The sequence below is a fragment of the Rhodnius prolixus genome, unplaced genomic scaffold (genome assembly GCF_049639745.1).
Source record: "Rhodnius prolixus isolate KJV_2025 unplaced genomic scaffold, Rpr scaffold_8, whole genome shotgun sequence".
Taxonomy (NCBI): Eukaryota; Metazoa; Arthropoda; class Insecta; order Hemiptera; family Reduviidae; genus Rhodnius; species Rhodnius prolixus.
The window spans coordinates 172,598-196,912 of record NW_027411593.1 but is presented as its reverse complement, the minus strand read 5'-3'; the positions used below and the strand labels follow the sequence as shown (position 1 = coordinate 196,912).

Genomic DNA, 24,315 nt, shown 5'->3' with positions numbered 1-24,315 from the left:
TCTGGCTAACTATTTTGAAGCGGCTATGATTTGTCAAATGCTTCTTCGATTACTAAATCAATAAAAATAAACTAATTTATTGAAAAATAGCCGGAAAATATTCCAAAAAATAAAAAATAAAAATAAAATAGAAATAAATAAGGAACAAAAAGAAAATAGAGCTACGTCTGCAGTATAGATTTTCTTAATTTAAGGCAAGCAGTGATAAAATTGTATACATCGAGTAAATGGCTTTTGTGTTTAATATTTAGAATATTTTCGGCTGTGAGGGGTCGGCATTTTGATAAGTACTTATTTCTGATTGAGGCATAGCCTGGACAGTCAATAAAGATATGTATGTGCAAGGTTCTCATTTTCATAATTACAAACTGAGCATATTTCCTGACTATTTATTTGATGGCGGTCACCTTTAACATTCAATACACAAACATTATCAGAGGCCATCCTCACTTGACTAATTATTCTTATAAGCTCAAAAGATACATTCAACCTTACATATGAATTAAAATGTTTATTTCTAATTAAGAGTTTATAAAGGGAAATGTAGGTAGAGTTAATGGTTCTTTCCAGGTCTCTATTGATTAACCTTTGTTTTAGGTTATTAAGTATATATTTTTTTTTTTTTTTTTTTTTTTGGCGCATCAACAGCTGAGGTCATTAGCGCCCGGAGCTTTTTCCAGTGCACTGCCGGCCTCCGGACAGTGTTCTCTCGTTACAGACAACACTGTCCATCACCGGACAGTGAGCTGTAAGAAGCTCCTAGGAAGAGAAAATCTAAGGGTCAGCTGCTGGATTCGAACCCGGGACCTCCGCGTGGGAGTCCAGTATGCTAACCTCATAGCTAATCCCTTCCCTCATTAAGTATATTATTTTTAAACTTATTTATGGGACACATATCTTGTTGATGCGATAACCACCCGTAACCAAGTTCAAAAAAGTATTTTTTTATTTGAGAAACCCAATTATATTTTTGAATATTATTGGTGGAATTATCCATCAGTAATAACTTGTTGTAACAAATTTTCGGCAGTCTGTCACTACGCATATCCAATAGCTTTACTAACCAATTCAGAGCACGTTTAAAAACAAAATATTCTAGCTTAAGTCTATCCGATTCGATTCTGACCATGTAGCCAGCAGTGTTACGTTGCCAAAAAAACAACGATTTAAGCAGTTTTGATTGGACTACCTCTATCTGATCTGTATACCTGAGAGCCCAAAATTCACTTCCGTATAAAAGTACGGAGCAAATGCAACTTTCAAGGATCTTTATTTTACAGACCCAGGGCGAAAGGTTTGAGCCAACCAGAACGTTTTTCGTAGCCGAAATTGCTACAGTCGCTCTGGAAATCATATCTTTGGAAGTTAAATTGAAAACACCAGATTTTGAGAACAGAATACCAAGATATTTAAAGGTTTCCACCACTTCAATTCGCTCGCCTGCGTAAAAAAACGAATCTTTTGAAGCTCTATCGCGGCCTTTTTTGAATATTACAATTTTCGACTTTTCTATATTTACTTTTAGTTTATTGATATCACAGTATCTTTCCAATGCAGACAATTTCCTCCTGAGATCCACACTGCTGAATGATTTAGCTATTATGTACGACTTACTTCGAAATTATTCTAAATCAAGCTAGAAGAGTTTCTCAACTGTTATAAGCAGTTCAAATATGGAGGATCTTGTTGAAGCTTTGTTACGGAACAATTGAGCCGTTTATTTTGAAAGTGGGGCAAGTCCATTTTTGAAAAAAAGAAGATAATGGTAATTATAGATAAAACTTAGTATGATCTTTTAACCTGTAAGCAATTTAGAGTAAAAAAAAATTCGAATAATATTTGGGCGATGGAAGTTTTAGCTCTTAACAATATTGTAAATATTATGTTAACTTGAAAATGGTGCAATTCCATTTTAGGTTGAAATTATTTAACCGTACAGCAAAATTTAACTCCGGTTGCTGTATGGTGAAGCAAATGTGATGGTTTAACATCATGTCTTATCTATCTATCTTTGATATTGGTAATCGGTGATTGTACAATATTTCATAAAATTTATTCTTATTTAATAATAATAAGTACATCTTAATTTTGTGTTTCGATGATAACTCCAACATCGGGAAATTTTAGTACTATTGGCTCTGAAAAACTGCAAATTGTATAACATTCGACTTATATTATCGGCTATCAAGTAAGTTGTGTTGTTTTAAGCTCGGTGTTCGAAAAAAGTTTCATGATTAGAAAATTAATAACGGATTGTGGTTAATTTTATAAAAAGAAAAAATGGCTGAAACCGATTACAACGGTAATTCTAACTCTGATGCATCTGAAAGTGAATTTGGTAGGTAACAAAAATAAAATAAAAATACTTTTCTGGGTAATAACGCCATTTCAATAAAATCCTCATTTGCAAGTAATTTTATTATTTTTATAATGTTTGTAGAAATAAGACCCATGACAATCGGTAATAAAAGAAGAATCTTGGAATTAGAATCTGAATACGAAGGCAATTCGGACCAAAATGATTCAAAAAAAGAAGAATAGTTGAACTATTGATTAGTATTTTGTTTTTATTGTTAAAAAAAGACTGATAAGACTGAAATATTATCCATTTAAATCAACGATTACAATAAGTCATTAATTTTGAAAGTGTGGCAAGTCCATTTAGTTATAATAAAACCTTTATTTTTCTTAGCCAGCACTATAAACACTGGATTATAAACTTACATTATCTAATACCATAAAATACAAAAAATAAGTCTATTAATATTTACCAATATTTTTAAATTTATTGAACCGCAAAATCTTAAATACCTCGAAATAACAAAAAATGGACTTGCCCCCCTTTCAAAATAAACGGCACAATTATTACTAGCATACGGAAGTAGCATATGTTTTATTTCTAATTTATATTTGAATCGTTTCCTTGCCAACTTCAGTACCATCTACATGCATTTTTTTTAAGGGCAGCCGTCAGCTACGACAAATAATGTTTATCATTTTTAACAACTCTAATTTAGTATTGTGCGTTTTTTTTTGTTTTTTTTGTAGATTTATATGCATTTATGAAATGGTAAACAAAGTGAGAAAGTGGGTGTTTTTCAACGTTACGCTTTTTCGTGAAGTCTTTGATGATCAATCCTTATACAACTGTCCTACCTGACAGTTTTAATATACTATAGGCGCTAAGCTTGAAACCTCGAAAGTCTGTAGTCTATCAATCTTGTGTACGTTTGTAAAGTTTTGTAAATAAATATTATTATTATCCATCTTGAAAATTAAGATGGAAAATTTGAAATGTTACCTTGGAGATTTATTTATTTTATTTATTTATTTTTTTTTTTTTTGAAGCACTTGCTATTTCGTTAAGTTTTGACAAATTTTCTGAACGAAACTTTTTTATCTTCTTTTTTCTATCTTCTGCATAAATTTTTTTTTTTAATATCTTGTGAAAAATGTTTTGGTGTAACTGTTTATGAAGTTCCTGTACATTTTTCATTTTTCGTGGTTTTTTTTTTTACGCGGCCCCTATCTAGCGCACCCCAAAACAGGTTTTATTGTACTTTGACGGACTAAATATCGATACCGATAGGGTGTAAACAATGCTGTAAGTACATATGTAACCATTGTTGACGCTTGCGCAATTGTTTTAAATGTACAAGAAAATTGATTTTATTTACCACTGACCTTATGTACGCGAAAAGTATGTATGTTGAATGTTAAGCGAATGAAGGAAGCAAATTAAAAACTAGTAATGTGCTGCATTATTGTTAGTTAATTATGTATCCTTTCCGTCGAAGACGCAACTACAATGGTTATGAAGAAAATGGAAAATCCAATGGTTTGTGTTAGTATTTTTAAACCCTCTATGATACATTTCTATTGAAATAGAAAAAGTTGTTTTTACTAATTAATTATTTATTAATTACCAATTGTAATTGTTTTATTACAATTCTGTAGGTCGAACTAAACTTCTTCGAAACGATCAAGGTGAACCAACGTTTGAAATCGATGATAAATTTAACTACAACCAAAAAGATCCAACTGTATATGAGATGAACAAAGCTGGGACTTCTCTGGCCGAAAAAGAGAAAGTATTAATGGCTTCCATAAAGGATACGGAGATGAGGCCTTCATCCGGTAACATTAAAACTCCATTAATGTATGTAAAAGATATTGCTGATAACAATTTATTACCTCACAGTCTAAATTGCAAGGGACCAAAACGTTTGCTTACTTCAGAAAGATCTACATCATAAATTTTTACTTTTGAAAATAACTTTTATTAAATTTACTGTTTGTGTTCAATGCTTAAATGTTATTGTTAACTAAAAACTAAAGTGTCTGTCGAATTGTTCTGAATTTAAAAAATATTTGAAACATAAATCGTGTTACTGTTATCAAAAAGATTAAGAGAGCCTTTATGAGATAATCGATTAGTAAAAAATTATGGTCCTCTAAACAATTAAATGTAAAAAACAAAAAAACCATTGACAAGGGATAAAATCAATTCTTTATTATTTACTTTTAAAGGCAACATATGTGGTCATTAGCACTAGTTTGTTTTTCAGCGCACTTCGGTCTTTGGACTGTGTTCTTTATTTATGTACAGCACTGGGCAATGAGAAGTAAGAAGTTTCTGGAAGAGAAATCTAAGGGCCTGTAGCTGGATTCGAACCCGCAAACAACTTGGCTAATTCCTTCCTTCTTATTGAATGTAAAAATCTCTAATTTTTGTTAATATTTTAAACATATCAGTTATCAAACTTTGAATTACAAGCGCAATAAGCTTGTTTCAAAGAGGTTACGAGTATTAAATTTTAAGTCCAAAAAAGAAAATCTAGCAGTATCTAGAGCCATCACAAGCTGAACACTTTCCCTAATTCTCTTCTGCCGCTTACTTCATTTTTTTTTTTTTTTTCTTGGTCCTTGTGAAAGTAATTTCGTGACCATTGCAAATTTTCAAATTAATTCTCGCCGGAAATCCATGTTTTTAGCCCTCTACCTAAGGAAAAATCCAATGTTTGTAATAATGCAAAATAGGCGATTATGTATTATTAATAAAATCTATATTGATTCTACTCTGTAGCTAAAGCGCTTCCATCCTATTCGAATTTCTTACTATCTCCTTAAAATTGGCTGCCGTTGTCTGCCATAATTGAATTTTTTTTTGTATTGATATTGTTTATTTAAGAATGGTTAAAATCATCGACGCCCAGAGGTTTTTTCAGAGTACTACCAGCCTCTGGTAAAATCTATGGGCCTGATACTGGATTCGTATCTGAGGTCACTGCTTAGGAATTCAGTGCGCTTACTCTTAATTAATAATGCCTTCGCTGTCTTGAAAATGTGGTGGATTAAAACTGTCCGGTAGCACAGTTGTACAAGGGTTTAGCTATTATTGATTTTATCCCTCGTTGCTCAAATTTTTATAGTATCCTTAACCGTTAAGGAATATCATCCATCATCAGAGGTAGGCTAATCAGTTAGGTAAAGGGAATTCGAAATCACTTATGCTTACGTCTACTCACCACACTTGGAAATCAGACGAATTTTTTTACACCAAACTAGTTTTCATCTACATCTGGATGAAGGTCCGAAATTGGTCAGGGTACAATTAACATTCTTGCTATACTATAGCGGATAAAATCTTTCTTCTCTGCTGATGAATAGATGAATCCAGTTTTAAGGAATATTGAATATCTGAGCCTAATTGGTTAAACTTAAGTTAAAAAGTTGAGATAAATAATTACTAATATTTTTATATATTTTTAAACAATAGATTTCCTTAAGAAATTAATTAAATGTGGCAGCATTATATATATATTATTTATTTTAGACTAATAATTAAAAATTATTTTGACTTTGAATATTCTACTATAAAATAGTAATTAAAAAAAAATAGCTTTTTACATTTTGTACAAAATTCAACTTTTATTTAAAATATTTATGTATTGTATTATAAGGATATATTTGAACATCTTTGCTATTATACCAAAGCCATTAAATTAAATAATATTACTGTTTTTATTTTTTTCCCATACTATCTAATTAACTGGCCGTTTGGTTGATCTTGCATTTATCTATTAAAACATTACACAAATTAGTTTCGGCTGTATCCAGGATATCTGTAATAAATAAATAACATTATTTTACCAACAAATTTAATTAAAAAGATTAAAACAAACTTTATTGTGTTGTGTTACCCATTCTAGGTAACACAACAGGATATTTTGCATTCGATCTAATGTTTAGAACGACCACTAAAACTCGACTGAATTTAAGAACTACAAGAAAACATTTACCAATATTCAGAAAATTCTCTGATTCTTTAAAACATGAAATTACTTAAATAACTTAAATAATTCTATTACTTAGTTTAATTTAATATACTCGTAGTTGGTTAGAAAACAATATCGCCCAAACAAAGAGGGAAGCTGATTTCATTGAAAAGACAAAAATGTTTATGGACTGCAAATCTGGTTTAATTTTTTTTGGTTACCTAAGCTATTACATTAATAATTGAAAAGTTAAGATTGATTTAAATTTTTTCAAGTTTAGATGAATAATCTCTGATGATGAATGAAATTACTAAACCGGTCAGGAATACTGTAAAAATGCAAGCTTCCAGGGATAAAATCAACTATATTTTCCAGCACTGAGGACCTAACCATATTTTCAAGAGAGGGAAGACATTAGCTAAAATTTAGCGCACTGGATTCCATTGCGATGATCTCAGAAACGAATCCAGCAACAAGCCCATAGATTTTCTATTCCCAGAGGCTTCTTACAGCGCACTATATAGAGACTGACAGGGATCCGAAAAAACTCTGGGCGCAAATGATCTTAAATGATAAAAAGCCTTTAAAAAATCAAATTGAAAAGAACTATTTTTCACTTATGGAAGACAGTGTCAGTATTTTAAAGTGATAAAAAGAAGAAGAAGAAAGAACAAAACGAAATCGAATTGATGGAAGCGCAGCTGATTAGAATAGAATTCAATATAGAGAATTTCGTTTATTATTAAATGAAGAGGATTTGGTTAAATTATTGTAAACATTTTTCCTTAATTAGAGGCCAAAAACATGCATTTGTGCCGTTTATTTTGAAAGTGGGGCAAGTCCATTTTTTAAAAAAATGAAGATAATGGTAATTATAGATAAAACTTAGTATGATCTTTTTATCTATAAACAATTTAGAGTCAAAAAAATTCAGAATCCTAATATTTGGGAGAGGGAAGTTTTAGCTCTTAACAATATTGTAAATATGTTTAATTTGAAAATGGTGCAAGTCCATCTTAGGTTGAAATTATTTGACCGTACAGCAAAAATTAACTCCGGTTGCTGTATGGTGAAGCAAATGTGATGGTTTAACATCATGTCTCATCTATCTATCTTTGATATTGGTAATCGGTGATTGTACAATATTTCATAAAATTTATTATTATTTAATAATAATAAATACATCTTAATTTTGTGTTTCGACAATAACACCAACATCCGGAAATTTTAGTTCTATTGGCAACACTCTGAAAAACTGTGAATTGTATAACATTCGATTTAAATCGGCTATCAAGTGAGTTGTGTTGTTTTGTGCTCGGTGTAGGAAAAAAGTTTCATTTTGAAAATTAATAACGGATTGTGGTTTATTTTATAAAAAGAAAAAATGGCTGAAACCGATTACAACGGTAATTCTAACTCTGATGCATCTGAAAGTGAATTTGGTAGGTAACAAAAATAAAATAAAAATACTTTTCTGGGTAATAACGCTATTTCAATAAAATCCTCATTTGCAAGTAATTTTATTATTTTTATAATGTTTGTAGAAATAAGACCCATGACAAACGGTAATAAAAGAAGAATCTTGGAATCAGAATCTGAATATGAAGGCAATTCGGACCAAAATGATTCAAAAAAAGAAGAAGAATAGTTGAACTATTGGTTAATATTTTGTTTTTATTTTAAAAAAAAAAAGACTGATACGACCGAAATATTATCCATTTAAATCAACGATTACAATAATTCATTAATTTTGAAAGTGAGGCAAGTGCATTTAGTTATAATAAATCTTTATTTTTCTTAGCCAGCACTATAAACACTATTGGATTATAAACTTACATTATCTAAACACCACAAAATACAAAAAATATGTCTATTAATATTTACCAATTTTTTTAAATTTATTGAACCGCAAAACCTTAAATATCTCGAAATAACAAAAAATGGACTTACCCTACTTTCAAAATAAACGTCACAAATATAAAGCAACAATGGATTCAAAAACTGAATACGCCAGAAGGTATAATAACAGATAAGGAAAAAATATTAGAAAATATCTGAATATTCTATGAAAATATTTATAAACGTGATCAAAATTTGGAGAATGAAAATGAAAGCAAGTTTTTAGAAAAGGAGAGTGAGGAGGAATTCTCAGCGATTTTGGAAGGGGAAGTTGAGAAAGCAATTCAGAGATTGAAATTAGGTAAAGTTACTGGGGATGACCGGATGGAGGCAGTTATGATTAAAGAAGGTAAAAATGCGCTAAGTAAAGTTTTAACCAGGCTCTTCTCCAATATTTCAAGCTATTATTCCAAGTCAATGGGAATGCAATAAGATTCTCATTTTGCATAAAGGCGGTTCAAGAAATGTAATTAACAATTATCGCCCAATTAGTCTTACAACAGTTATGTACAAATTATTTGCATACATTGTTCAGAATAGAATAAAAAATAAAATTAATGAATCAAAACCGGAAGAACAAGCAGGTTTCCGCCCTTCATACTCAACTATTGATCATCTCCAGACAAACAGGTAGTGGAAAAATGTAGAGAGTATAGAATGGAAATATATCTAATATTGGTTGATCTCCAAAGGGCATTCGATATGTTAGAACATCAAGCTATTTGGTTAGCTCTACAGGAAATCGGAGTGGAGAAGGTGTACATCGACCTACTTAAGGGAATCTATTCGAACAATAAAGCTAACATTATGTTGGAGAGGAGAGGAAGAGACTTTAGTCTAGAGAGGGGAGTGAGACAGGGTTGCCCTTTATCTCCTATGCTGTTCAACTGTGTACTAAAAGTATCTTTAGAAGACTAGATTGGGAGAAGAGAGATATCTGTGTAGATAGTGCGTTCCTCAATCACCTTCGCTTCGCTGACGACGTAATCTTCGCATCAAATCTGATGCAGGCGGAAGAAATGCTAACCGAATTGCTAAAAGAATGCAAGAAAGCGGGATGGAAGAAGACTAAAATTCACACTACTGGAAGAAGGGAAGGTTTTATTATCGAAGGAACTAGAATTTGTAGATTTCAATTATTTAGGACAAACCATCTCTTTTAATTGCAGGAGAGAGGAAGAATTACATAAAAGGATTAATATGGGATGGAAGAAATTTTGGGCACTTAAAAGTATTTTTAAAGGAAATTTCTCTAACGAACTGAAAGGAAAAGTACTTACTCAGTGCGCCTACCCCTGTATTCTGTATGGATGCCAGACCTGGGCCCTCACCAAATACCTTTCCAATAGGCTCCGAATAACCCAAAATAAAATGTTGAGGAGTATTTTAGGAGTAAAAAGGCAGGAAAAGAAAAGTATTGGTGAAGTACGAAGAAAATTTGCGAAAATGCAGGATTTAGAATTGGAGGCCCATCGATTAAAGTGGAAATGGGCAGCTCATGAGGCTCGAATGGAGGATAAAAGGTGGGCAAAGAGAAGTTCTGAGTGGACGCCAAGAAATCGGAAGAGAAGAAGAGGTCGTCAGGTAGTGAGATGGAGAGATGAGATGGCAGATGAGTGGGTTGCCGGAGGTGGACCACATCAAGAGATAGAGGTGTACGGACGAAAGTTATGAAAAATTATTTTTAGATGTAGAAGTTAAATTTATTAATGAAAAATTTTAATTTAAGTAGAAGAAAGTAATTTTTAGTTATTTTTGTTGTAAATTATATAGCTTACTTTGTTTTCAGTATATTTCATTCTAAATTTTGCTTATTTAACTGTTAATTTAATTATTTTAATTGCTTGCTGTTTTTTCTTATTATTTTACATTCTTTAGAATTTTGTTAAAATTGAAATTTACAAACCGAACTCTTAATCCTCCAAAAGGAGAGGCTTTTTCTCTGTAAAGGGTGTCAATAAAGCTTTATTATTATTATTATTATTTATTATTATTATTATTATTATCCTCAAGAAAAAGAAATAATTCAGAGTAACCATTTGATGATAGCACTCCTTAAACTATCAAACAGGCACACGGAACGATTTGAACAGATGGTTAAGTAAGAGCTATGGATGATCTAAAAAACATACTGAGTCCATACATAGGTTAAGGAAGAAATATCTCATCTAACATTTTGCATATGATCTAATGTTTAGAACGACCACTAAAACTCGACTGAACTTAACAAAGTCCATTATTAGGTATTCCAAAATCTCAATTCTAAAAAACAAAAAACCAGGAGTGCAAGGCAGAAATTTGAAGAAGGTCGTCGTAGGAGTTTGGAAAATCGTAAGAAAAGTAGGTAAGTAATTCTAAAGAACAATGAAGTGTTTTGAAAACGCCACATCAACCTCCTTCTTTGTAGCTTTTTTTTTTTATAATTTTAAATAATAACAGTAACTGGGATCAAAAAAGCAAAAATTAATTAAAGACATATAATTACCGGTCCGTTCTCCATGTCTATCCAAATAATCATCTAATAACTTGCACATCTGTAATAAGTTATCATTTTTTCAGCGCAAAGACTTTTTTATTTAATTGCAAGATGAGTGAATTTACAAACCTTTTCGTTCCCAACTTTAGTACGAATTACGTCAACTAAATAAACATTTCGTCTGTCGTTAGGGTCCTGAAATAATCAGTATTAAAAATTAATTACTTAACATTTTCAAGCCAAACGACTATTTTAACATGCATTATTTATTTTAAATAGAGTAATTAAAGTTAAATTCATTTATATTTATTTTAAAATCCTAAGTCACAAAGCTTTATCGTTCATCTGCTCATCTTCATAAAAACTGCCTCTACTATGAAACAAAACGTGTTCTACTTGTAGCTGCTCCACTTGATATTTCATTTCAACAAGTTGCTGTGAAAAATTAGCCATTCGCGGAAGGCCATGGCCTTAGCAAATTTCATAAAGGCGAGATAATCTGGAGGCCTTCCTTTTTTGATTAGGAGTCGCGCAACGAACATCTGTCGGAAGGAAAGCACCTCAACGCATACACGCCCTCGAAGGTGAATCGGAAAGAGAGGAGCTTTAGCCTCAAACATCAGATACTAGGCAGGCTGCCTTGCGCAAAATTAATTGATTCCAAGTGCAAGCAAAAAAAATTAAAAATAATAGAAATAAGTACAAGACTAACAAAATAATTTCACATCTCAAACTTAGAGATTGTAATTTAAATAAAAGAAAATGAGAAAATAAGAAATTAGCACATCTTGGCCCCAGCCAACCATTAAAATTTGTATTTAACAACGACCAAACAACTAATTTATTCATCAATAAATAATTAGTATTTGAATAAGAATCTAAGCACATATTATTATTTAATATCAAAATTAGTATTTGCACTTGATATAACTTCAATAATCATCTTAGGGATTGTGTAGTCCAAGCATATCAAACACAAGATTAATTTCCATTCCAGAATTCCATCAGAAAACAGAAATTCAACAATTCGCTTCAAATTCAACTCCTCAAGTGTCTTTTTAATTTGCCCAAAAAGTAACTCCAGAACCCCTCTTGTTAAAAAAGACAAAAATCAAAGCAATCTTAAATATACCAAGAAAAATAAGTTGTTGTTAAGTAACACATAGAGAAAAGCGTTGCAGTTGTCAAAACTGCTTTAAGAAAAAAAAACATCTAATTACTAGGGCACTACAGACTTTCTACGCCACCAAGAACACAAAAGACCCTAAGAAGTCAGTTTTACCACTACCATGTTCCAGCGATGAGAATATATATTTTCCTTAGAAAGTGTTTTTTTCTTACTCTGGACCTAAGTGTGAATAATTCATCTGACAGTGAAAGTTCTCTTGAAGCTCTTAAACCAGAAATTCTTTACAGAGTCAAATATTATTTCGCGAAAGTATACTATCATCAGTTTGTTTGCAAATACTAATTATTTCTCATTTTTGATAAAAAGAAGTTACAAAGAATGGTTTTAAAATTACAAAAGAATAATTACATATTTTAGCAAGTGTTTAGTTTATTATGAACAGTTTCATGTTAGTATTGTTTATTTAAGAAACACGATATTTAGTCAGCAGGATACTTTCTATTTTTTTTTAATTTCGACATTGAAAGGAAAACGGCGAGTGTCAAATTTGTATGAAAAATATTGCATAACTCTCCTATTAATCTGATACATTCAAGATGATTTTACTGAAAAAATAATATATCTTAAAGAAGGTCAAAATTCAACCACTAGGAAGAAAATTATTGGTAATCATTTAAATTCGTAATTAATACAAAAACAATAATTTACCTAAGCCTGACTAACAATGGAAACTCTCGCTATAAAAGTCGATAATAAAATGACAACTGTCAAGCACGATTCGAGGTTTTTGGTTTTTTTATACAAAAGCTAACTTATTATCTCTTCACATCTTGCCTGCACAACATTAGTTATGTTTTACTCCTCAAATAACGCACAAAAACAAAAGTACGAATTAAAAACTGTGCGACAGCATTTAATTGCCAAAGAAATAGTTAAATACTGCTGGCAACTGGGATGTTGTTCAGTTAGTTACAATAAAGTACACTGGAAGTAACTGATAGAACCAAATCCTGTGTTGATATGTACTTTTTAAAAGTTGATCGTACTTACCATGTGGTCAAGTAGTAAATTTACTAATAAATTTTCGTTTTGTACAGCATAATCCAGCGGCGTGTAATTGCCATAGTTCAGAGTAAATACTTTAGCTCCACTCTGAAAAATTATATTACATGTATTTCACAATAATACTTTGAGAATACATCTGTACCTCGGAAGGAAATGGAACCATGTCCATTTTTTCGATTTTCAGATTTTTGCATCATTTTACAAATTTTTTGTTGCTTTTTCTAGAGGTGTAAAGCAATATGTCCTAGGTTCAAGCGATTTATGTGTTTGATATGTGTGAATTCTAAACTGAAGGCACTATGTCCAATTTTTTCACAATGGAGATCAAAATAAAATATTTTAAAATATGGGAGTGAAAGTGGCCATACCTACTATAATAATTATGGTGAAGAAGTACAGGAAAGAGTATAACCGGAAAAGTAGAAATAAAATGAATTTGAAAAATGTCTTTATTTAACTAATTCTCCCGTAATTTTTTTTTGTGACATTGTGCAGTTTCCTTCCAAGGTATAGATATATATATATGTAAGATATTTAATTTTAATTTCCAACCCTGTCTTTCTGCGCATGCTCGTAGCTTCGAGTGAAGAGTGGGTAGGAAAAAAAGGACAGGTTAGGATTGAAAAGAGTGAAGTGAATTATCGGCTTTGAGTGTCGTTTTATAATGTGTGTTGAATTACAACTAGACTGAGTTTCTCTGAAAAAGAAAAGAGATTTATTTGGCATTAACAACTTTCTTAAAACATTAATTTTCAATACATAATTATTTAACTATTCTTCAATACCTGAAAAAGAAAAGAGAAACGACACTCAAAGCCGATAATTCACTTCACTCTTTTCAATCCTAACCTGTCCTTGTAAGATACTTAATTTTAATTTCCAACCCCGTCTTTCTGCGCATGCTCGTAGCTTCGAGTGAAGAGTGGGTAGGGAAAAAAGGACAGGTTACGATTGAAAAGAGTGAAGTGAATTATCGGCTTTGAGTGTCGTTTCTCTTTTCTTTTTCAGGTATTGAAGAATAGTTAAATAATTATGTATTGAAAATTAATGTTTTAAGAATGTTGTTAATGCCAAATAAATCTCTTTTCTTTTTCAGAGAAACTCAGTCTAGTTGTAATTCAACACACATTATATATATGTATAATTAGTTAATTTACTAAATACACTGGGCCAAAAAAGTCTGTGAACACTAACCTAAATTTTATTACTTTTATTATTATCTTATTAGAAACTTCTTTTATTTTCAAATGAAATATACTATTCGATAGACAGAAACCAGAGTTTTTCATTTTATATTCAATCTTTTATTTTTGTTCAGCAGGAATATCACAATTAAATGTTTAACAAAACAACACCCCAAACGAATGCAAAAAAAGTCTGTGAACAGCTGTATAAATATGTAAAAACATTAAGATAACAAACAGAAAAACGATTGAATAAAGTTTCAAAGTTCTCTATTGTATTGTAGAAACCACTACAGTCAGTTTTGTGAATAAATAATCTAATTAGTACATATTTAACCACTAATATGGAAGTTCCCAGACCAATTCGAGAACTTATTGTGACGTTGCGAAATGAAAGAAAAAGTATTCGAGAAATAGGGAAGATAGTTCAAAAAAACCCTTCAACGGTGCATAATATAATTAAAAAGTACGGAAATGTGATTAGTAGGCCACGCAGTGGACGGCCACCAAAACTTAATTCCTTTCATAAACTGCAAATTCTGAAGTCTGTTCGAGAAGAACACAGGACAAGCGCTCAAAAATCAGTCAAGAATTATCAAGTGGTTATGTGTAAGCGTAACACCACAGACAATTAGAAATAAATTACATGAATACGATTATTGCGGTCGAGTCCCGAGGAAAAAACCTTTAATCAATAAAATAAATAGTAACCGCCGATTGGATTTCGCGAAAGAATATGTTTCTAAGCTTTCTAGTTTCTGGGAAACCGTAATCTTTTCAGATGAGTCGAAATTCAATGTATGTGGGTCTGATTGACGACAAAAAGTGTGGCGAAAAAGAAATGAAGCTATGAAAATGAAAAATATGAAGCCTACTTTTAAGCATGGGGGAGGCAACATTCTGGTGTGGGGTGCATGAGTGCTAAAGGAGTGGGCAAGTTAGATCTAATTAATGGTATGATGGACCAATATGTGTATGTGGATATATTAAGACGCAATTTAAAAGAAAATTCAAAAAAATTAGGGTTGGAGGGAACGTTTGTCTTCCAACAAGACAATGACCCGAAACATACCGCACTAAAAACTCGGGAATGGCTTTTAAATAATACACTCTGGCGCCTAAACACCCCTCCACAATTGCCAGACCTTAACCCAATAGAACATTTGTGGGATGAAATCAGCCGCGAAATAAATAAACGAGGAATAAGAAACCGTGAACAACTAAAAAACGCTATTTTAGAAGAGTGGGATAAAATTCCAACATTGACGACCACAAAATTATTAGGATCGATGAAAGCTCGCTTGTTGGAAGTGATTAGGAACATAGGAGGTCCTACAAGTTTTTAAAATTTATAATTCACGTACAATGTGTAAGAATGATTTATTTCTGCAAAGTGTTCACAGACTTTTTTTGCATTCGTTTGGGGTGTTGTTTTGTTAAACATTTAATTGTGATATTCCTGTTGAACAAAAATAAAAGATTGAATATAAAATGAAAAATTCTGGTTTCTCTCTATCGAATAGTATATTTCATTTGAAAATAAAAGAAGTTTCTAATAAGATAATAATAAAAGTAATAAAATTTAGGTTAGTGTTCACAGACTTTTTTGGCCCAGTGTAAATCAGTTTGTTACTTACAGAAGTTCACTCAAAAAAACATTGTGCACGTGCGTAACATAACAAAATTATATTAAAGTAACAAAAATCTAACAAAAAATTGAGCACATTCTAAGTTCAAAAATCAAAATTTCCAAATCTTCCACAACAGTGGTTTGTTAAACTGCAACATTCAGTTTTTATTGGTCTAATTGCAACAGAAATGCATTTATTTTTCGAGTTAAATTTTAGAAGCGCTGATTGACTACATAGTAATACTAAAATTTACTCAAAATCTTAAAACTGATTCAAGCCAAATGATTAATGATTACTCGCACTAACTTTTATGGTTCACAAATAATAAATTTTCCAGAATATTACTTTAAAGACGCTTAAACTAATAAACCTTTACTAAATTGCATTTATTTATTTCGTACTTTGGCTTACGATATTCTAATTTGGGCTAAATGCCCAGAACATCACTGAAAACCTAGTGGAATACCTGTCAAAAATTCCAACAATATCAATGACTTTAAATAAACAGATGTTTTAGGAAAGGTAAAAAGAGGTAGTTTAAGAGATTCACATCGTTCCAGTTGATGACTTTTTCAACTCGCAAATTAAACAATATTTTTTATTTTAATTAACATCAATGTCATACAATTTACTTAACTGGCACTTTACGTGGAAACCTACTACTTCAAGCAGAACTGCTCTTAAATTTATTTATCTAATCTCTGCGTAAAGGAGTAACAAACCAATTTAATAGTTCAACGCTCTGGGATCGCATTGTGCCAGCTTACACTTCAAGATCCCCAAATTACGAAAGAATGCAATATCATTAAAACAGCTTTCCCAACAAACCACTTCACCATTCAGAAATGTCATTTAATAGACATCACAATGGACTTATTGATGCCTCTCCCATGCATTTACCCAGTCGTTCTCAAAATAAATAAATAAGCATAAAACAATCAAAAAATAAGTTAGGCATGATGCTTTGAAACATGCAGGTGTTGGTGGAATAAAATAAAATTGGCAAAATGTTTTTAACAAATGTAAGCAAAACGCCTATATAAGATTTCAGCGAATATGGCACCCCTTTGAGTAAATTTATGCATAATAATGTTGTTGTTACTATATTTGTATTTTTCGTGCATATTTTCCGCAAGCAAAATCTGGAGACTTAAAATAGTAATAGATGTTAACATGGCAACAAAACAACACAAAAATATAAATAAATAAAAATACTTTCAACAATATTTCTGCCACATCTTTGTAACCGTATTTTGCAGCAATATGCAATGGCGTGTCCCCCGTTTTTTTATTTTGACAATTTACTTCACTTTCGGCAACAAGGAAATTCAAATGAGATATACTCCTCAGCCTACATCCCATATGAATGGGCATTTCGCCATCTGAAAACATACAGAAATTTAGCTTTCTTCATGCAAACAAAATTATTGGTTTCTTTCGTTAAGAACTAATATATGTTGGCGAGGCTTCAGTGCTTTTTTTCGCCAGATTCTAAAGTGAAAAATAGTTTTGAAGAGAGGGGTGTCTTGGGAGATCCGTGCTTCGAAAAGTGCGTTTGTGATACAAAATACATTTTTGTCCGCAACACAGTTCATATGAGAATATACATTAATATTAAGCAGTTACTGAACTTTCTACAATTATCAGTTATATCCCTGAACTTATCGTGAAAAAACAATAAATGTGGCAATCTCTAACTTTATATAAGTATATATTGATCAATGAATAAATTCTGTTTTTTTTTATATTGAGTTAAATGAAAGCAAAAAAAATACCGTAATTGCTAATTGCAAGATCAGCGCCAAATGATTTTAACAGTGCAGTTATTGGAGGTTTCACATCGTATAGAAGAGCTAAATGTAGGGCTGAATTATGATTAACGTCAACAGCGTTAACATTAAATCCAGCATTCAGTAAAGGTTCTATAAATTCCAACTTTCCCTGTTCAATCGTCATATGCAGTGGTGTCTGAAAGAAAACTTACAATTATAAACTATTAAATTTAGTAATTTTAACATTTGTTTATTATAAACAGAAACTAACTTTACTGTAGACGTTTTTCCAACTTTGTACATTTATGTTCTCTATCTTAACTGTGTTCAAAATTTCATAGAAGACATCAGGAGAGAAGCTTCCAGATATACATCTAAATAAACAACTTCGAAAAAAATAGTCTTTCTTTAATAAATATACTCTGATAGGCTATGTTTTGTAAAAGCAAAAGCAATAAACGAATATTGGTCACAAAAAAAGGGAAATTTAAAATAATTAGGGGGGCTAATGACCTGAGTAGTCGATGCGCCGTAAAAAAATAAATGATAAAAATAAACCAACATAAATAAAATAAATTACAGTAAGTGGCATACGAGCATTAAACTTGTAAAAATACCTGTCTAATTTGTAATTTTCAGAACCTCCTTTTTTATTGTTAATTTCTGCAAGGCTTGAATCTAAAAATTATGAATTTCATTTATTAGAGATCTTAGAGAAAGTTTTGAAGATAGAAGAGAGTGGCTTCCATTTTTCTGTTATAGTGTACATAATCTTCCTGAGATTTATGATTATTTAATTTATTTATCTACTTACAAGTAATTGTTGCTTGCGTTATTGTTTGAATTTTTAAATATATTCTATGAAGTTGCCTTGCACTGTATTAATGCAATATTTAATATGCACGCAAGAATATGTTAAAAGTTAAAATTACGAAGATTGTGTTCTTTACATACATACGAGTATAACCGGTGTAGGTTAACCTATTTATTGTACTTCAGGTTTCTGTACTTTTTTTTTTGGCAGGTTGACAAATTTGCTGCATTTTTATCGAAATACAGTACTAGTTCACTTATTTCTTGCAATATTGCAAGATTAAAAGCCAAATTATGTTTCTGGAATAATCAATTTGTTTCTTTCGAAGTGATTATTATATTTTCGTTGAGATAAGACTTCTACAGTAAATTTTTTAAAGGCTACTCTAATGATGGACTCCAACCACTAGATGCTCACACTTCGGACATTATATGGGTAATTCTTTATATGGTATTAAATCAAATCTATCTTTCAAAAGAGTTAAAGTTATTAACATTGAAAACGTGAGTGTTATTATACACTAAGATTAAAGTTGAATTACATATAAAGGCAATCTCTTTTTTTTCATTCCAGGAATCAGATGTTCAAAGAAAATATTCTTTAAAAAATTCTCACTTGAAAAAAACTAATACAATGCTACATAGCATTATCTCGGTAATGGCTCCAATAATTTAAATTAAAGTTGACTGCTAAAAGCTTGAACTTGACATTACATTTAATAAAGTGTAAAGAGCGTCGCCTACACAATGTGCTCCTGTTAACACAAAAAGGCTTTTCCTGTCGCCAAAGGATCACCCAATCAAAGGAAGATAGAACGGTATGTTAGGGCCAACACTACCGAACCCCAACTAAGTCTTTCTCAAGGCTCAAATAATTTCTAAGAAAGCTTTTTTGGATTGCAGGTGGTATTTGGCGAAAAAATTTTACTATTAATGAACATAATTTTAACGAGCGTGCGAATTTGTTTCAGCGTCATGCCAGGCGCAGTTACTGATAGCTCTCAGTTTTTCCAGCTTCCTGATTCCAAATTTGATCTCTCAAATGAGCAAGGTTCGTGGTTAATGAGATTATTATCTGAAAAATCGTTTTTAGAAACTAAATTCAAGTGTTCTAAGAAATGACGCCTAAAGCAAAGATGGAAGCAGTAAAGATGAAAGAATGCAAGGAGAGGATATTACCAAGAGTAGAGTAAAAAAGGTAGTACAAACATTCAAAATAAGACACCAACCAAACATTGAACGAGATAACATTACTCGTTACATATTTAATGTAATCTGTAGTAAATTATTTTAATATTCCTTGTTATTAATACGTTAAGTTCATTATACGTACCTACAAATGTTTTTAGTTCACTTTTTTTATCACTGGTAACACAATCTGAAGCCAAATCTGATGGAAGTTCTGTAAACAGACATTATAAGTTATCAACAAGGTGGAGGTTCGAAATTTGGCAGTGGCCAGAGAGATTTTTCCGAGAAAAGCTTCTTTTTTTTGCTCTAAGAATTGAAACTTTTTTTTAGAGACCGCCAGTCTTTCGGGGCATTGTTCTCCCAAAACGGTTTCCAATCGACGATCCAAGGAAGTGAATTACTCACTACTGCAATAATAATCACTCTATTCAGTCAGAGGGACGTACTGGATGAAGATCGTTGGTCTCCAACCCTAAGGTAAATTAATCCTTCAATTATAGCCACTTTCTCGTTAGCCTCTCTGATTAACATCAGTAATCGTTATGAAAATAATCATAAAAAAACTTACCCCAATCTTCAATTTGCTGAGAACCATCTATAAAAAAAGAAAATAAAAGTATCTTAAAAAATAAGTATCTTAAAGAACAAAATTGACGTTAAATTAAACAAAAACAATTATCTTTCCATTTATCCTGGAAAAATCTAAAGAAAATAAAGTATTAATAATGAAAATAAATGTATTTTTTGCGCACATATAAAGCCATAACTGCAAAAAGTGGCATTTGCCTTTACATTTAATTCCACTTAGGAAAACTTTAAAAAGTTATTTGCGTAACCTTACGCGCTCATATGTATGGTTCTATGTATGAATGATGAGATTAGTGTTATTTGACTAACTAGTGTCGTTAGAATGCCTTTTTCCTTTTAATTTTTTTACTATGATGTTTAAGAGATTAATTTTAGTTGTTAATAAAAAATAAATGCTTACGGACAGAATTGCTTCCAAAAGTATCTTCCAAAATACCTAAAATGTTAAAAAAAAAAATTATTTTTAACACATCTGCCCCTAAACATAATTTTTAAAGAGCATTAAACTTTAATTGATAAGGAAAAAATTTATTAATTCTTAATTTAATCTTAAAGGTACGGAATGTCAATACTCCCAAAAAATACAAATTAAATTATTCTCTATCTGCAAGAAAATTAACAAGTGAAGAATAAGGCACCTGATAATGATGAACTTCCAACTTCCTTCGGCATGGGCAAATAAACATCCTGAAATCAAACAACATTCACGTCAAAACATTTAGGAAAAAGAGTAGTTAAAAATAATTTCCGAAAATTTTTTAATAGAGATGAATAGTATTTTTAAAAGATACACAAAATCACTGTTTTTTCTCCCAAAGAGTTCGCCTAGTTCCTGGGAGCCAAAAATGTAAAAAACCTTTTTAAAATACTGAAGTTCTCATTTGACTATTTATTTAGTTTTTTAGCATCAGACTTCTGAGAAACCCAACCATTTAGGAGCTGTAACTTATCAGAAAGGCTCCCTATTTAAAAAAAAAAAAAGTCTCACAGTATGAAAAAAAAAACAAATCAAATAAAAATTTGAAGTATAATCTAAGCAAAATGACCACTTTGGAAAAGATTTTTCTTAGGAAGAGATAAGAAGCCATCATTAATGCCACACATCAGTACTACGATTAGTAAAAGAAGATGTAACTTATAGCATATCACTGATAAAATTGATCTATCTTTGGATTATTTTTAGGTAGGTTGTTTCCATTTGTACTTCCTTTCTATAACCAATTCCCTTCTAAACTAACGGCTAGCCGGCATTAAAGTCTCTTTATTAAAAGATTGGAGCTAAACAGTATGAGCCCAATTCATTTTTATTTCTTCTACAGCTTCTACACTGACACCTACAGAGAAGTGAGACGCAATACGACCGTACTGATTAACAGACTCCTCTCCACTCAGCGTGATTGAAGCTCCGATTTAAAAGAAATCCATCAGTGTAATTCAACACTCATAAACTTTCATATTACAGTAAATGAGAATGACATTCCTAGGTTTGACTACCAATCTGATTTACCATGTAAGCCAAGGTATCGTACTTTCAAAAGAATGTTGTCCATGGGTGCTTCTAAATTGCTGTTAAAATCATTGGACTCTAATCTGTACATCTCTTCCTCTATACGCCTCTTTTTCCCAACCACTGGTTCTAAAAAAACAACATAATACTATTAATAAGGTTTATGCGGTTTGCTATAGAGTCTTTTTTTAGCATTTTTAAGCCAGGAAGCTAATTATAAAAATTAACAAGACCTGCATAATTCGATTGATTTCTATAATCTGGCTGATAATAGAACTCCATTTTATTACTACAGCTACCATCAGATTCTCGGATTAACTGAAAATATACTTTACGGTCTTCTTCAACGGATACGTCTTTATACCTCGGTGTCCTACATAATAAAAGATTAATTGAAAGCAAAAAAGGAGGTTTTTATTTCTAACATGCATCAACATAAGTATATATCTCGAAGTAAAAGAAAAGGTTGTAGTAAGTTAACTTGCAAGTGTTTTTTTATAATTTGTTTCATGAATTTACTCTTGTACTTGTACATATATTAGTACAAGAACATACATTTTTAAATCTATTGGGAAATACCTAAATGCTATTCCAACTTGATGCCACAAATCTTCAAGTATGGCGCTATCTTCCCAACATTCTTTTCCAGTTTCATCAATTTCGAAAAAACGAATCTTTATGTCTGAAAATGTTGTAGACCGTAAATAACGACAATTTAATAAAATCAATACAAGTTTTTATACACATTATGATTACCTCTCGTTACTTTTTCAACAAAAAGTAATACTTCTGTACCTCCATTAACTGAACCATTTTTATGGCTTTGTCTTGAAATCTTAAGAGGATTCGTCATAACATTTTCTATAATAAATAATTAATAAGTGAAATTTATTTTTGATTTTTTAAATTTCTTACAAAATTAGAAAAAACAAAACAAAATTGTGTAAGTTAATAGCTCAAAAATATAATTGATATTCCAATTTACTTTTAAAAAAATAAAAAATTAATAATAAAATAAAATGAACTAGTCGAGTAACTTGGATCAGAAAAGACTTACTTGAATTTTTAATTTGATTTGAAAAAGTTTCACACAATTTTTCATGAGTTTCAAAATCAAAAGCTTCAAAAAATAAAACAGCCTTATTTTTTTCCATCGCTTTGAGTTCATTTTTTAAGTCTTTTTCATCAAAAGGACACTGTAAAGTTGGGAAATTTAAAAAAAATAAAATTGTTCACATTTTAGATAAATTGTTACTCTCTTTTAGTAATGTACATAAGTTGTCATTAGGTTACATTTTGTTTAATACAGTATTTAACCTTAAGAAACGGTGGGTGGGTTATTTTTCATTTTATCAGATAGATGCACATCTTAAATTACCAATATTAATTCTGGTGGGATTAAACTTAGCGGGTTAATTTTCTTTACAAAAGAAGTATTTGCTGCATAAATAAATTTTGCAGGATTTTGTAAGAAGGGAAAGAATTAGTTGAGGTCCGCTACCAAGCAGAGATCATTCGCTCGAGTCCTCCTTGCCCTTAGCTTCTACTTTCCTAGAGGCTAGTGATGGACAATGTTTTCTCAAATGAGAGAACACTGTCCTGAGGATAGCTGTGCAATAAAAATGCCTCTGACCATTTCTGGGAAATGTTGGCGACCCTAATTACTAAAACAAAAAAATATTGAAAGATAAGCTAACACTAGAATCTAAAAACCATGTTTACATTCTCTCACTAGATAAGCAAGGAATCATAGCAAATTTTCGATTTTGATTATTCATCTGCAATCGTTCAAATTATCGACATACGAACTGATTTTATTGGATGAATTGACTTTCAATTTGAAATTTTTTGATACGGTGGATAAGGCTTTTTGGGGTCTCGATGGAATATACTTAGGAGGGGAGCTTGCCCTACGCTAATAAAGCCCCCTTGTAAACGGTTATTACAATAATAATAACTCTGTAAATCTTCGCCCGACTTTGATCGAATTAGGTAAGAAGTAGAATTTAGAATGAGTGACATTTAAGTGTCATCCTGTAAATGTACTCAAAGGAATTAAATTGAATTAATTTTTATTTCCAGTATTTTTTTTGTTACTGACTGTGTGCAATTTGTATTCTGCTGTAAGACGAATTCAAGACTGAAATTTCGTTTGAAGTCCGTGATTCAAATTACGATTTTTCATCTCTATGTTCAGTATATTATGACTATTCAGGATAAAGAGCAAAATAAAGATAAACAAGAAGAATAATTTGTAAAAAAGTTGAAATAAAGCGCCTATTTATATCGATTTATTAGGATGTAACACACATTTCATCATTACCCTGAGGCATTCTGTTTCTTACTGCTACGGCGTCCTCTTTAATGGGTCCTGAAAATATTGTTTGAGACATTTTCTACACGGGCAAAGATGGTTTTCTTGCAGTTTTAACTCCACTGGCTTTTGATGTCTGTGCAATTTGCCAGATTTCAACAATGTCAAATGTACTGGTCAACTCAAGGGAAGGCCACAGTTCATTCCCTGTTTTTTTTTTACTTAGAATCTGTAAGAACTGCGTCTAGCAGTGGTGCAATAAAATATTAACCTGAGAGGATGAATAACATCTTAGATTGCTATGGAAAGAGATTTGATTCCTCCGTTCGCTGTGAAGAATTTATTCTACAATTTGTCTGATAATAGGATATATTCCGACGGGCTTCATTGAAGTAATAACAAAAATTATTAATCACTAAAGAGAAAGCTATTCGGCAGAAACTAGACTAACTATAATTCACTGTACTT

At 31.2% G+C, this 24,315-nt stretch overlaps 2 protein-coding genes across 17 annotated transcripts in view; one reads left to right on the top strand and one right to left on the bottom strand.

The window, feature by feature from the left end:
- Positions 1-1,890: 1,890 nt before the first annotated feature.
- Positions 1,891-24,294, top strand: LOC141450647 (uncharacterized). Of its 15 annotated transcripts, XR_012456219.1 has the most exons (8): positions 1,922-3,844; positions 3,958-4,714; positions 7,510-7,720; positions 7,823-10,521; positions 18,459-19,065; positions 19,219-19,298; positions 19,769-19,915; positions 20,582-20,725. XR_012456219.1 is itself a non-coding variant. In XM_074121245.1 (3 exons), the coding sequence occupies exons 1-3, from the start codon at positions 3,778-3,780 to the stop codon at positions 6,694-6,696; spliced, it is 312 nt and encodes a 103-aa protein (XP_073977346.1). In that variant the 5' UTR covers positions 2,769-3,777; the 3' UTR covers positions 6,697-6,910. The 15 variants fall into 15 exon arrangements, 2 of the variants coding, with proteins under 2 accessions (XP_073977346.1, XP_073977345.1); XR_012456216.1 differs by having other exon boundaries at positions 1,916-3,844; positions 19,151-19,915; positions 20,582-20,728; XR_012456214.1 differs by having other exon boundaries at positions 1,917-3,844; positions 18,459-18,683; positions 18,822-19,915; positions 20,582-20,727.
- LOC141450638 (nuclear factor NF-kappa-B p110 subunit-like) overlaps positions 5,904-24,315 on the bottom strand; it is a 30,714-nt gene continuing 12,302 nt past the window's right edge. Inside the window, exons 6-22 of one of the 2 annotated variants that reach the window (XM_074121233.1) lie at positions 22,591-22,729; positions 22,290-22,394; positions 22,113-22,215; positions 21,767-21,906; positions 21,556-21,662; positions 20,665-20,713; positions 20,427-20,462; positions 20,007-20,033; positions 19,581-19,649; positions 18,052-18,112; positions 17,706-17,820; positions 17,438-17,630; positions 16,878-17,044; positions 12,833-12,934; positions 10,783-10,848; positions 10,663-10,711; positions 5,904-6,125 (exon numbers count right to left, since the gene is read on the bottom strand). In XM_074121233.1, coding sequence (XP_073977334.1) covers positions 6,049-6,125; positions 10,663-10,711; positions 10,783-10,848; positions 12,833-12,934; positions 16,878-17,044; positions 17,438-17,630; positions 17,706-17,820; positions 18,052-18,112; positions 19,581-19,649; positions 20,007-20,033; positions 20,427-20,462; positions 20,665-20,713; positions 21,556-21,662; positions 21,767-21,906; positions 22,113-22,215; positions 22,290-22,394; positions 22,591-22,729 — 1,605 coding nt within the window. In that variant the 3' untranslated portion in view covers positions 5,904-6,048. The remainder of the gene's footprint in view (positions 6,126-10,662; positions 10,712-10,782; positions 10,849-12,832; positions 12,935-16,877; positions 17,045-17,437; positions 17,631-17,705; positions 17,821-18,051; positions 18,113-19,580; positions 19,650-20,006; positions 20,034-20,426; positions 20,463-20,664; positions 20,714-21,555; positions 21,663-21,766; positions 21,907-22,112; positions 22,216-22,289; positions 22,395-22,590; positions 22,730-24,315) is intronic. The other variant, XM_074121234.1, reaches the window with a different exon arrangement.

Bases quoted from the DNA above. Each gene is read 5' to 3' on its own strand.
- LOC141450647 (XM_074121244.1), top strand. From the start codon at position 3,778: ATGTATCCTTTCCGTCGAAGACGCAACTACAATGGTTATGAAGAAAAT. The intron at 3,839-3,957 runs GTTTGTGTTAGT...ACAATTCTGTAG, and splicing joins AGAAAATGGAAAATCCAATG to GTCGAACTAAACTTCTTCGA.